Raw genomic sequence first — 13,786 nt, forward strand, 5'->3', positions numbered from 1 at the left:
AGATCCTACATGCTTGCTGCACAGCCAAAAAAACCAAAACACAAAACAAGCAATGTTGTAACAAATTCAATAAAGATTTTTTAAAAAATGGTCCACATAAAAAAAAATCTTTGGGGAAAAAAAAACAACAACAACACTATCAAGATTTACTACTAAGTTTAAGCTTATTCAGAGATTGTTTACAGGTGATTTCCCCCAGGAAAAATGATGTCTGCAATCTTCCTTAAAATGGACCCAGAGAGAATGCACAAATGGTATTCCAGTAAAATAAGTTTGGGAAGTCTTGCTGCAGTCCCTGCCTTGAGGAAACTACCTAGGTGGGAGGAAGGTGCTAGTTACCACCTGCCACCACGGTTACTCCCTGGCATCCAGAGGCGCCTTGGGCCAGGCGGACCCACCACAAGGGGGCGCCGTGCACAGATTCCATAGCAACCACCACCACCCGGATACTTTGGCCACCAGATGCGAAGAGCTAACTTATTTGAATAGAGCCTGATGCTGGGAAGGGAATCCCTGTTGGCTCAGACGGTAAAGCCCACAATGTGGGAGACCCAGGTTCGATCCCTGGGTTGGCAAGAACCCCTGGAGAAGGAAATGGCAACCCACTCCAGTACTCTTGCCTAGAAAATTCCATGGATAGAGGAGCCTGGTGGGCTACAGTCCATGAGGTCGCAAAGAGTGGGGCATGACTGAGCAACTTCACATCTTTGATGCTGGGAAAGATTGAGGGCAGGAGGAGAAGGGGACGACAGAGGATGAGATGGCTGGATGGGATCACCGACTCAATGGATGTGAGTTTGGGTAGACTCTGGAAGTTGGTGGTGGACAGGGAGGCCTGGCGTGTTGCGGTTCATGGGGTCACAAAAAGTCAGACACCACTGAGTGACTGAACTGAACTGAACCACTACCAGGAAGCCAACACTTCAAACCCACCTGTGGTCCTCACCAACAGGCTTACCTAATTCGTCTTTCGATCTCCCCGAGGCAAAAAATGACCGGCTCAGTTCATAGCCACCAAAAAACAAGAAGTAGCCTGGTACTTCTCGAAGTAAAGTACTTGAGAGTCCATGGTAGAAGCCCAAGGGGCCGTCCTTCCTAAAGACAGTCTTCACGACAGACCAGACTGTGCTGGGTGGAGACACAGGGTGACAGAGAGTTAGGACAACATTCACACCCATCCTGTAGGCCTGACGGGGCTCTGACCACCAAGCAGCTCGTTTTATAAACAGAGCTACCAGAATTCCAGCCCTAAAAGGCTTCTGTGGGAAGAAATCTCTCAGATACAATTATTTTATAACAAGTTTATTTCATCACTTGAGCTAGTCCATGTAAAGATATTTTATTAAAATGAATGCATATATTTCTAGAAATCATTATCAAAGATCTAAAAGAGTCAATTACACCCATTTTTTCAATAGTGAGTAAGTGAAACTACAATGAGATTGTCCAAACTCAGCGAGAATAAAATAGCATTGTTCATGCCGAGTCGCCTTACCGCCTTCGATTTCTATCTCCTCAGCCTTTCTTTTGAGCGGGTATATTTTGAGTGAACTGGTTGTTCAGGTGTTTAGGGTTTTGTTTTGCTTCCATCCAGGGAAGTGAGTAAGGAGCCTTACATGTTACTTAAAGGCAAGAACAAAAGAAATTCCAAGAGCTGAACTACGTCAGGCTAGATGCACCCAGCATTCAGTTCTTACAGAGGCAGGTGTGTAAGAATTGTTTACTTGAAGCAGATCAGCGCCTGAGGCAGCCAGAACATGGCACTCTGTGCAGGCTCTTCTTCCTGATGGTGTCTGGGGTGGGCAGGCCTGTTCCTGATAGCACCAGAAACCAAGCCTGTCGGCTTGGCAAGCCCCTCACTCCTCACTGTGTTCTCAATAGGTGACCTGGCTTGGACCAGAGAGGGATCAGGCCCCAGGTAACAAAGGCCATCTGCTTTTATTGATGGTCTGCCTTCCCAGGCATTATCCACTAGCCAGTCCCTGCCTGCAGTGCCCTCTCCTTCTATACTGAAGAAGTAATGTAATCCAGGGTTTCCCTGATGGCTCAGCAGGTCAAGAACCTGGCTGCTAATGCAGGAAACACAGGAGATGCAGGTTCGATCCCTGGATGGGGAAGATCCCCTGGAGAAGGGCATGGCAGCCCATTCCAGTGTTCTTGTCTGGAGAATCCCATGGACAGAGGAGCCTGGCAGGGTACAGTCCATAGGGTCGCAAGTGGTTGGACACGATTGAGCAACTGATGCATGCATGCACAAAGTAATTCAACTCAACACAGTCAGCCTAGTCCCAATCCAGGTCTCAACCCTCAGCTACCATATTCCCGGCTTGAGCACTGCTGTACCTGAAACATGTTTTCTTTTGTACAGGGTGTCCAGCTGCCAGAGTCCTTTGGATCTAACAATTACTTTTTAAAAAATACTTTAAACGACTTTCAAGAGACAACTTTCTGGGTGCTGTTAATGCACTATTCATCTGGGCACCAACTGTCAAAAAAGGTTCATTTGTGACTATTTGCAGAACTGCACACTTAAGATTTCCTATGATTTCTGGGTGTGTTTGTTACTGTGTATACACTGTATTTCAATGAAAAAAAGCATTAAAGACTTTTGAACTTCTAGGCTATGAACAATAGATTCAAATAGGTTGTAATGAATCTCTTGGCTGCAGGAAATATGGTGCTATTATGAACCCCGTTTTCATTGGAAGGAAATTGACAACTCGGAAAATGGTCAGTTTATCTACCAGTTTTTCCCAGCAGTTTATTTATTGGCTTTTGAGTTAACCTCAGCAATATCCATGACCAAACCTTTCATTAGTTAAATAAGCAAATTTTGGGATGAATAAGGATAATAAATTGCTTTTTAATTCAAATAATAAATAATAGTGTATATGATTCATACATTCACGGGATAACTGAAGCACTGAAGACTTGCTAAGCTTACGAGGGTTTGATGAATGTTCCTTTGTAGGTATACTTAAAGGACTTCTTCTTGTTTAGTCACTAGGTCATGTCTGACTCTCTGTGACCCCATGGATTGTAGCCTACCAGGCTCCTCTGTCCATGGGATTCTCAAGGCAAGAATACTGGAGTGGGAAGCCGTTCCCTTCTCCAGGGGCACTTGAAGGATTAGGGAAGGGGTAAAGGAAGTTACTACCAGGATCTGGTGTGATCAACATGAGCACCGATGTGAAACTGGGGAGTGAGCGAATATGCATCCCAGAATCCAAATCGGCACCTAGGAAAGCTCAGCCTCAGTTCCAAAGCTGCCGCTATGTGTTTCCAGGTATATATGGAGGTCATGCCTTAGGCGCTCCACAGGTCAAATGAGGTAGAAGCCCTGCTTCTCCACTTTTAGGATATGAAATATTTGCCTACAGGGACTTCCCTGGTGGTTCAGTGGTTAAGACTCCACGCTTCCAATGCAGGGGGTGCCGGTTCGATCCCTGATCGTGGCACTAAGATCCCACACACCTCATGGCACAGCCTCCCCCCAACAAAAACAATTTTTCAATTAGGAAAAATAATAAATCATTGTTAAAAAAATGTCTTTTGCCTACATTCTTGGGTGGGTGGTGGGTCCAACCATCCCAAACTGTCCATTCAGAAAATGATTCACGGATTGGTGGGCACGGGGCGGGGGTGGTGGTGGGGAGTGTATGGAGTAGATAAACTGTTTTGCCTCTTAATTATAGCATAATGTAAAATTTAAAAATATTCCTCACATCAAGGCAACAGAGACCCGGCATTTGTACACGGGCAGCACTTACTTTTGGCTTTTGGCTATCTTTCCCGACGTCTCCATCTCGTACATGGTCTGCAGCCGGCACTTCACCAGCTCCGTGGGGCAGAGGACCAGGGCAGCAAAGGCAGAGGCGAAGGAGCCGGCAGCTGCGTTCTGCAGGTCACTGGAAGGATGCAAGCACAGGCGGCCAGTTATTCATTCACTCGGCACTGGGCATGCTCCTACACGGATGGTAAAGCAGAGCGGGCACAGGTGGAGAGGAACGCTCCTCAGCGCCCACCAGGCGCCCACCCGGCTTCCTCTGAGGAGCCCCCACCCCGTGGGGGTGATAGCGGCACCCTGACTCCCGGGGAGAATGATGCTTAAGAGATGATGCCAACGTGCTCAGTCACGCAGCTGCTAAGTGGCAATGCTAGGCTTCAAACCCAGGTCTCTCTGATGGCAAACCCATGCTTCTTTTATTAGTCATACAGCTATGGCCTGGACCCCACCCCCAGATTCCAATGTTGAAGCCTTCACTCTCCATGTGATAGTACCTGGAGGAACTCTTTGGGGGGTAATTAGTTTGAGATGGGGTCTTGATGTGATTAGTGGAAGACACTGGAGAGCAGGCTGGTGTTCTCTCCACCATGTGAGAGGTCAGGCAGGCGTTCCTCTGCAAACCAGAAGACGGCCCTCGCTGGACACCAAATGAGCCAGCACCTACCTCATTCCTAGACTTCCTAGCCTCCAGAACCGTGAGGAACAAATGTTTATTTTTAAACCACCCAGTCCAGGGTATTTTGTTCTAGCAGTCAGAACTAAGACAAAAAGTGACACAGAGAAACCAAATATGGAAGAAAAAATTCCCCAAGGTCCCACCACCCCAAACACATACTCATTAATACTTCACTGTGTTTGCTGCTGAGCTTTAAATAAAACCAGTTTTCAAGGCCATCCCTATATGCCCTGCATCCAGCCCAGAGCAACAGCAAGTGTAATGTAACTACTACAGATGAAACGAAGATCACGGCATCCGGTCCCATCACTTCATGGCAAATAGACGGGGAAACAGTGGAAACAGTGACACGCTTTACTTTGGGGGGCTACAAAATCACTGCAGATGGTGACTGCAGCCATGAAATTAAAAGACGCTTGCTCCTTGGAAGAAAAGTTACGACCAACCTAGACAGCTTATTAAAAAGCAGAGACATTACTTGGCAAACAAAGGTCCATCTAGTCAAAGCTATAGTTTTTCCAGTAGTCATGTATGGATGTGAGAGTTGGATTATAAAGAAAGCTGAGCACCAAAGAACTGATGCTCTTGAACTGTGGTGTTGCAGAAGACTCTTGAGAGTCCCTTGAAGGGACTAGATCTGATAGACAGTGTCTGATGAACTATGGACGGAGGTTCACGACATTGTACAGGGATTAAGACCATCCCCATGGAAAAAAAGATGCAAAAAAGCAAAATGGCTGTCTGAGGAGGCCTTACAAATAGCTGCAAAAAGAGAAGGGAAAAGCAAAGCGAAAAGCCAAGGAGAAAAGGAAAGATATAGGCATCTGAATGCAGAGTTCCAAAGAATAGCAAGGAGAGATAAGAAAGCCTTCCTCAGCGATCAATGCAAAGAGATAGAGGAAAAGAACAGAATGGGAAAGACCAGAGATCTCTTCAAGAAAATTAGAGATACCAAGGGAACATTTCATGCAAAGATGGGCACAATAAAGGACAGAAATGGTATGGACCTAACAGAAGCAGAAGATATTAAGAAGAGGTGGCAAGAATACACTGAAGAACTGTACAAAAAAGATCTTCATGACCCAGATAATCATGATAGTGTGATCACTCATCTAGAACCAGACATCCTGGAATGTGAAGTCAAGTGGGCCTTAGGAAGTATCACTATGAACAAAGCTACCGGAGGTGATGGAATACCAGTTGAGCTGTTTCAAATCCTGAAAGATGATGCTGTGAAAGTGCTGCACTCAATACGCCAGCACATTTGGAAAACTCAGCAGTGGCCACAGGACTGGAAAAGGTCAGTTTTCATTCCAATCCCAAAGAAAGGCAATGCCAAAGAATGCTCAAACTACTGCACAATTGCACTCATCTCACACACCAGTAAAGTACTGCTCAAAATTCTCCAAGCCAGGCTTCAGCAATATGTGAACCATGAACTTCCAGGTATTCAAGCTGGTTTTAGAAAAGGCAGAGGAACCTGAGATCAAATCACCAACATCCGCTGGATCATAGAAAAAGCAAGAGAGTTCCAGAAAAACATCTATTTCTGCTTTATTGACTATGCCAAAGCCTTTGACTATGTGGATCACAATAAACTGTGGAAAATTCTGAAAGAGATGGGAATACCAGACCACCTGACCTGCCTCTTGAGAAACCTGTATTCAGGTCAGGAAGCAACAGTTAGAACTAGATATGGAACAAGACACTGGTTCCAAATAGGAAAAGGAGTACATCAAGGCTGTATATTGTCACCCTGCTTATTTAACTTCTATGCAGAGTACATCATGAGAAATGCTGGGCGGGATGAAGCACAAGCTGGAATCAAGATTGTCAGGAGAAATATCAATCAGCTCAGATATGCAGATGACACCACCGTTATGGCAGAAAGTGAAGAACTAAAGAGCCTCTTGATGAAAGTGAAAGAGGAGAGTGAAAAAGTTGGCTTAAAGCTCAACATTCAGAAAACTAAGATCAAGGCATCTGGTCCCATCAATTCATGGCAAGTAGATGGGGAAACAGTGTCAGATTTTTTTTTTTAGGGGGAGGGCTCCAAAATCACCGCAGATGGTGATTGCAGCCATGAAATTAAAAGACGCTTACTCCTTGGAAGGAAAGTTATGACCAACCTAGACAGCATATTAAAAAACAGAGACTTTATTTTGTCAACAAAGGTCCGTCTAGTCAAGGCTATGGTTTTTCCAGTAGTCATGCATGGATGTGAGAGTTGGACTATAAAGAAAGCTGAGCACCGAAGAATTGATGCTTTTTTTTTTTTTTTAGTATTAAGTTTTTTATTTTTTTAATTTTAAAATCTTTAATTCTTACATGTGTTCCCAAACATGAACCCCCCTCCCACCTCCCTCCCCATAACATCTCTGTGGGTCATCCCCATACACCAGCCCCAAGCAAATTGATGCTTTTGAACTGTGGTGTTGGAGAAGAATCTTGAGAGTCCCTTGGACTGCAACGAGATCTGACCAGTCCATCCTAAAGGAGATCAGTCCTGGCTGTTCACTGGAAGGACTGATGTTGAAGCTGAAACTCCAATACTCTGGCCACCTGATGCAAAGAGCTGACTCACTGGAAAAGACCCTGATGCTGGGAAAGATTGAGGGCAGGAGGAGAAGGGGATGACCGAGAATGAGATGGTTGGATGGCATCACTGACTCAATGGACATGAGTTTGGGTAAACTCTGGGAGTTGGTGGTAGACAGGGAGGCCTGTCATGCTGTGGTTCATGGGGTCACAAAGAGCTGGACATGACTGAGCAACTGAACTGAACTTGGACTGCAAGGAGATCCAACCAGTCCATCCCAAAGGAAATCAGTCCTGAATTTTCATTGGAAGGACTGATGCTGAAGCTGAAACTCCAGTACTTTGGCCACCTGATGCAAAGAAAGAAAAAAAAGTGAAGTTGCTCAGTTGTGTCTAAATCTCTGCAACCCCATGGCCTGTAGCCTACCAGGTTCCTCCGTCCATGGGATTCTCCAGGCAAGAATACTGGAGTGGGTTGCCATGCCCTCCTCCAGGGGATCTTCCCATCTCAGGGATTGAACCCAGGCCTCCCACATTGCAGGTGGATTCTTTTCACCATCTGAGCCACCAGGGAGGCCCATGAGAGAGAGAGTGAGACTACTACAAGCAACCATATGCCAACAAAATGGACAACCTAGAAGAAATGGACTAAGTCTTAGAAAGGTACAACCTTCCAAGACTGAACCAGGATGAAATAGAAAATATGAACAGACCAGTAACAAGTACTGAAATTGAAAATGATTAAACGGCTTTTAACATGGGCCTTCCCTGGTGGTCCAGTGGTTAAGAACCCTCCCTGCAATGCAGGGGACATGAGTTTGATCCCTGGTCAGGGCACTAAGATCCCACATGCTGCAAGACAACTGAGCCCTGGAGCTGCAACTACAGAGACCTGTGCTCTGGAACCTGCGTGTCACAACTAGAGTCTGTGAGTGGCAGTGAAGATCCCGCATGCTGCAACTAAGTGAAAGTGAAAAAGTGAAAGTAAAGTCGCTCAGCCGTGTCCGACTCTTAGTGACCCCATGGACTGCAGCCTACCAGGCCCCTCCATTCATGGAATTCTCCAGTTAAGAATACTGGAGTGGGTTGCCATTGCCTTCTCCAACTACAAAGCTACACTAATCAAACAAAAAACTGGCAAAAAAAAAAAAAAACAACCCAATATGAATCAATATAACAGGACAGAAAGTCCAGGGATAAACCTACACACCTGTGGTCACTAATCTATGACAAAGGAGACAAAAACATACAATAGAGAAAAGACAGTCTCTTCAATAAGTGGTGCTGGGGAAAATGAACAGCTACAGGGAAAAGAATGAAATTAGAACATTCTCTAACACCACACACAAAAATAAACTCAAAATGGATTACAAATCTAAACACAAGACCAGATACTATAAAACTCAGAGGAAAACAGGTAGAACACTGACAAACTGCAGCAATATCTTTTTGAATCTGCCTTCCAGAGTGATGAAAATAAAAACAAAAATAAACAAATGGGACCTAATTGAACTTAAAAGCATTTGCACAGCACAGGAGACCATAAGAAAACAAAAAGACAACTCACAGAATAGGAGAAAATATTTGCAAGCAAAGGAACCAACAAAGGATTTATCTCCAAAAATATATAAACAGCTTGTGCAACTCTAATCAAAAAAACCACCCAATCCAAAAATGGGCAGAAGATCCAGACATTTCTCCAAGGAAGATACACAGATGGCCAAAAAGCACATGGAAGATGTTTCATATCACTAATTATTAGAGAAATGCAAATCAAAACTACAATGAGGTATCACGTCACACTGGTCAGAACAACCATCATCAAAAAGCCTACAGACAAATGCTGGAGAGGGTATGGAGAAAAGGAAAGCCGCTTACACTGTTGGTGGGAATGTAAATTTGTACAACCACTGTGGAGAACAGTGTGAAGGTTCCTAAAAAACTAAAATTAGAAATAAAAATAGAAAATGATCCAGCAATCCCACTTCTAGGCATATATCCAGAGAAAATCATACTTTGAAAAGATACATGTACCCCAGTGTTCACTGAGGCACTGTTTACAACAGTCAAGACATGGAAGCAACCTAATCGTCCACTGACAAAGGAATGGATAATGAAGATGTGATACATACATACGTGGAATATTATGCAGCCATAAAAAAGCAATGAAATAATGCCTTTTGCAGCAACATCAGTGGACCAAGAGATTAGCATACTAAGTGAAGTAAATCAAAGACAAATTTCATACAGTATCATTTATATGTGTAATCTTAAAAAAAATTAAACAAATGAACTTATTTACAAAAACAAACTCACAGACTTCAAAAACAAACTTAAGGTTACCAAAGGGGAAACATGGGAATAAATTAGGAGTTTGGGATTAACATATACACACTACTATATATAATCAAGCCAGTTTTAGTCGCTCAGTCGTGTCCAACTCTTTGCGACCCCATGGACTGCAGCACGCCAGGCTTCCCTGTCCATCACCAAGTTCTGGAGCTTGCTCAAACTCATGCCCATTGAGTTGGTGATGCCATCCAACCGTCTCATCCTCTGTCATCCCCGTCTCTTCCTGCCTTCAATCTTTCCCAGCATCAGGGTCTTTTCCAGTGAGTCAGTTCTTCGCATCAGGTGGCCAAAGTACTGGAGTTTCAACTTCAGCATCAGTCCTTCCAATGAACACTCAGAACTGATTTCCTTTAGGATGGACTGGTTTGATCTCCTTGCAGTCAATCAACAAGGGCCTACTATATAGCACAGGGAACACCGCTCAATATTCTATATTAATCTACATGGGAAAACAACCTTAAAAAGAATGGAGATAGTTTTATATATATCTATATATCTAATTATCACTTAGCTGTACACCTAAAACTAATAACATTGTAAATAAAATATACACCAATAGAAAATAAAAATTGAATTTAAAAAATAGTGTTTTGGAAACCATTAAAAAAAAGTTACAATAAACTAATGGTTACAGAAACTGGAGTCAAACATTACTACAGGCAAAGCTTACTTAACTGTGGTTCACTTTACTGCACTTTGAAGATACTGCATTTTTTAAAATCAAAGGTTTGTGGCAATCCCAAGTTGTCACATGATGGCTAGTATTTTTTAGCAATGAAGTATTTTAAAATTGGGCTTCGTAGGTTTTACCTACATTCAGGAGACCTAGGTTCAAGCCCTGCGTTGGGAAGAATCCCTGGAGAAGGAAATGGCAATCCACTTAGTATTCTTTTTTGGGAAATCCCATGGACAGAGGAGCCTGGTGGGCTACAGTCTATGGGGTCACAAGACTCAGACATGACTTAGTGACTAAACCACCATTTTAAAATTAAGGTAGGTACATTGGATTTTGAGGCATAATACTATTGCATACTTAACAGATTGCCTTTCCCTCCTCCAGGGGATCTTCCCAACCCAGGAATCAAACCCAGGTCTCCACGCTGCATTGCAGGTGGATTCTTTACCAGGTGAGCAACAAGGGAACCCCACAATATGGTGTAAACTTAACTTTATATGCACTGGGAAACCAATCTGGAACCAAACCCAGAATATGTGACGTGTGCCTGCACAAAGCCAAGGGCCATCTGCCCTCTCCAATTTGATTTCCTGCCTCTGGTGGCCTGGCATTGGTGCCTCAGGTGACTGTGAAGTGGGTGCCCAGGGCCAAGCCAGCCTGTTGCACACCCAGGTCTCAGAAGAGCTGGCTTGGAGCGGGCTCTCTTTCAGGAGGGAGACGCTGGCCTTCCTTTTAGAGACCGACATGTCAGAGCATTACCAGAAGAGCCAGCTCCACAGTTGCACCAGCACCCAGCTTTCTAGGGGTGGGGACTGCCAGACACTGTCCCCTTCAGCCTTCCCACTTCACTCCTGCTTGGCTTGTTTGTCAAAACCTAAGCTTAAATGGTTTGCCTCTTGGCTAGCCTGCAGATCTGTACTTAGCCTCCCTCTGGGGCTCTCTGTCAACCTGCTGACAGGCCGTAGTCAATTAGGGTCATTGACCAGGGTTGGCCAAGCTTGCTGGAACAAAGGTGGCACTGATAAATGCAGACGGCTATTCAATCTAAGAGGCAGTAACGCCTGAACGAACCCCAAGCATGCTGACACAGGGCAGCACAAGGCCAAGTCGGATCTGCAGTGGACTTTGGCTTTCTAATAAATACTTTTTGCACAGGTGAGGGACACGGGCCTCAGGCTGTGCCCGTAGTATAAACGTTTAGACCTGGAGCTCAAGCGGCAGTCAGTGTGGCTGGGATTGGTAAGAATCAACTGTTTTTGTCACCCACTCGACAAACATGTACCTGTGTATTCCTGCTGTGTCAGACTCCTTCCGGCCAAGGATGGAAAGAGAACACTACTCAGGGGCGTGTTCAAACTGAGAACAGACAAATATTTACAGCAGTCCTGCAGAAATTCACCAGGTGCCCACAAGCAGGTCTTTGCTTTTGCTGCATCTGCGTAACTATTAATCTTATCTCTGGACCTGACCTCCTACAAAGTACTCCAAAGCCTGCCAGTGGTCTGATGGGAAGAGTGCTGGTTGAAGGGTGCAGAAGACGTGGCCGGGGTTCCGGCTGCATCACGTATTAGCCCGTGTCAGTGTCTGTGCCAGAGATTCCCTGCCTATGAAACAGAGACCACTGCCTGCCTGGATGCTCTCACAGGACCACGGGGTGAGGGCTAGGGAAGCATGGCATGCATGTCAGAGCTTTACAAGCTCTCAGGCAGTATATGCTCAACGGTAATGAGCAACACTGCTCTGCAGAATGAAAAAAGGCACCAGGTCCCTGTCCCCCAAGTTCCAAAAAAAAAAAAAGGCAAAGAGGGCTTCCCTGGGTGGTTCATTGGTGGAGAATTTGCCTGCCAAGGTAGGAGATGTGGGTTTGATCCCTGGTCTGGGAGGATCCCACCTGCCAAAGAGTAACTAAGCACAACTACTGAGCCTGTGCTCTAGAGCCCTGGAGCTGCAACTACTGAGCCCAAATGTTGCAACTACTGAAGTTCATGTGCCCCAGAACCTGTGCTCCGCAACAAGAGGAGCCACGGCAATGAGAAGCCGGCACACGGAGTAGCCCCTGCTCACCACAACTAGAGAAAAGCCCGCACAGCAAAGACAACCCGGCATAGACACAAATAAATAAATAACTTCTTTTTCTTGTTTTAAAAAAAGGCAAAGGTGCTGGTTAAGCCAAGTGAAGTAGGAAGACTTCTTCACTGCAGGATCTGCTCCGAATCTCCTGTGGCTACTCCTTCTCCAAGAATGCTATGCTATGTCGCTTCAGTCGTGTTTGGCTCTTTGCAACCCTGTGAACTGTAGCCCGCCAGGCTCCTATATCTATGGGATTCTCCAAGCAACAATACTGGAGTAGGTTGCTATGCCCTCCTCCAGGGGATCTTCCTGACCCAGGGATTGAACCCACGTCTCATTATGTCTCCTGAATTGGCAGGCAGGTTCTTTATCACTAGCAGTACCAAGGAGGCTAAAGGAGATTAAAGTTACAGGTTTTTTTCAGCTAAAAATTCTCTCCCTCGAGTGGAAAGAGCTCCAGTCACAGCTGTGTCCTTCCTGTGTGTCTCTACATGGGATACCACATTCTCCTGTTTTGGCTTCTGCTTATTTTTTTACTTCCTCTTTTTTCCTGACCCCTCCTTGCTAGATGATCCTACGATCCATGCTCAGTCCTACAAACATGTCTCCCTGGGTGATTTCATCCAGTTCCGAGCCTTTAAAAAAAAAAAAAAAAAATCCCATCCATCAAGATAAAATGGCTGCCTATAAACAGGCACCTCTCCACGGAACTGCAGAGAAGATTTTTGTACAAAGGGAATCTACTGTAGCCTCATGGGACCTATGGTTGCAACAGGATCTCAAATTCCCACCAAAATCCCAGCCAAGACTGCTGTCTGCAACTGTGAAGATAAGAATACTTTTAAATGATACAAAGTAAATCTGGGCTTCCCTGGTGGTCCAGTGGTTAAGAGTCTGCCTTGCAATGCAAGGGACACTGGTTAGATCCCTGGTCTGGGAAGATCCCACATGCCACAGGGCAAGTCCGTGCTTCACAATGACCAAGCCTGCGCTCTTTAGCCTGGGAGCTGCAATTACTGAAGCCCCTGTGCCAGAGAGCCCGTGTTCTGCAAGAGCAGCCTCAATGAGAAGCCCGTGCATTTCAACAAAGAGTAGTCCCTACTTGCCCCAACTAGAGAAAGCCCGTGCGCAGCAACAAGGACCCAACACAGCCAAAGGAAATATTTAAAAAACAATAATAAAATAAAATAAATCAATGTTCAAAAGAGCTAAGGGTTAACGTCCCAGTGCTTTCCAAATTCCTTTCATCTCTGTATAATAAATACCCAAGAGACGACCAAGCACACGCCAAAGTCTGGTGTTTGGGGCACACGTGGCCCAGGAAACAGACCCTCACCTTCATCTTCTCAGCTCAGATGCTCTGACCCTCCTTAAGATTCCAACTTCCTCCTCAAACCTCTTTGACTGCATTTTGCTGATGACATGGAACCTAAAACTCGGATCACGAGTCGGATCTCTGGTTTAAGCTCTGCACTTCCGTCTCGAGAAGTGGAACCCGTAAGCAGCATTTGAAAAGCGTGTTCCCCGAAAATCACATGATATCACTTACAGGTGGAATCTAATTTTTAAAAATGGCACCAATGAACTTATTTACAAAACAGAAACAGACTCACAGATTGTAGAACCAAACTTCTAATTACTAAAGGGGAAATGGTGGCAGGAAGGATAAATTAGGAGATTGGGATGA

The 13,786-nt window shown here is 45.0% G+C and overlaps 1 protein-coding gene across 2 annotated transcripts in view; it reads right to left on the bottom strand.

Annotated features, from left to right (window-relative positions):
* Positions 1 to 13,786, bottom strand: part of SLC25A15 (solute carrier family 25 member 15) — a 297,070-nt gene that overhangs the window by 270,756 nt on the left and 12,528 nt on the right. For both annotated transcript variants that reach the window (XR_008200335.1, XM_052650232.1), the window contains exons 4-5: positions 3,771 to 3,908; positions 959 to 1,128 (exon numbers count right to left, since the gene is read on the bottom strand). Coding sequence is in view for 1 of the 2 variants with exons in the window: in XM_052650232.1 (XP_052506192.1) it covers positions 959 to 1,128; positions 3,771 to 3,908 (308 nt within the window). In the remaining variant the exon portion in view is untranslated. The remainder of the gene's footprint in view (positions 1 to 958; positions 1,129 to 3,770; positions 3,909 to 13,786) is intronic.

Source organism: Budorcas taxicolor, chromosome 12 (genome assembly GCF_023091745.1).
Source record: "Budorcas taxicolor isolate Tak-1 chromosome 12, Takin1.1, whole genome shotgun sequence".
Taxonomy (NCBI): domain Eukaryota; kingdom Metazoa; phylum Chordata; class Mammalia; order Artiodactyla; family Bovidae; genus Budorcas; species Budorcas taxicolor.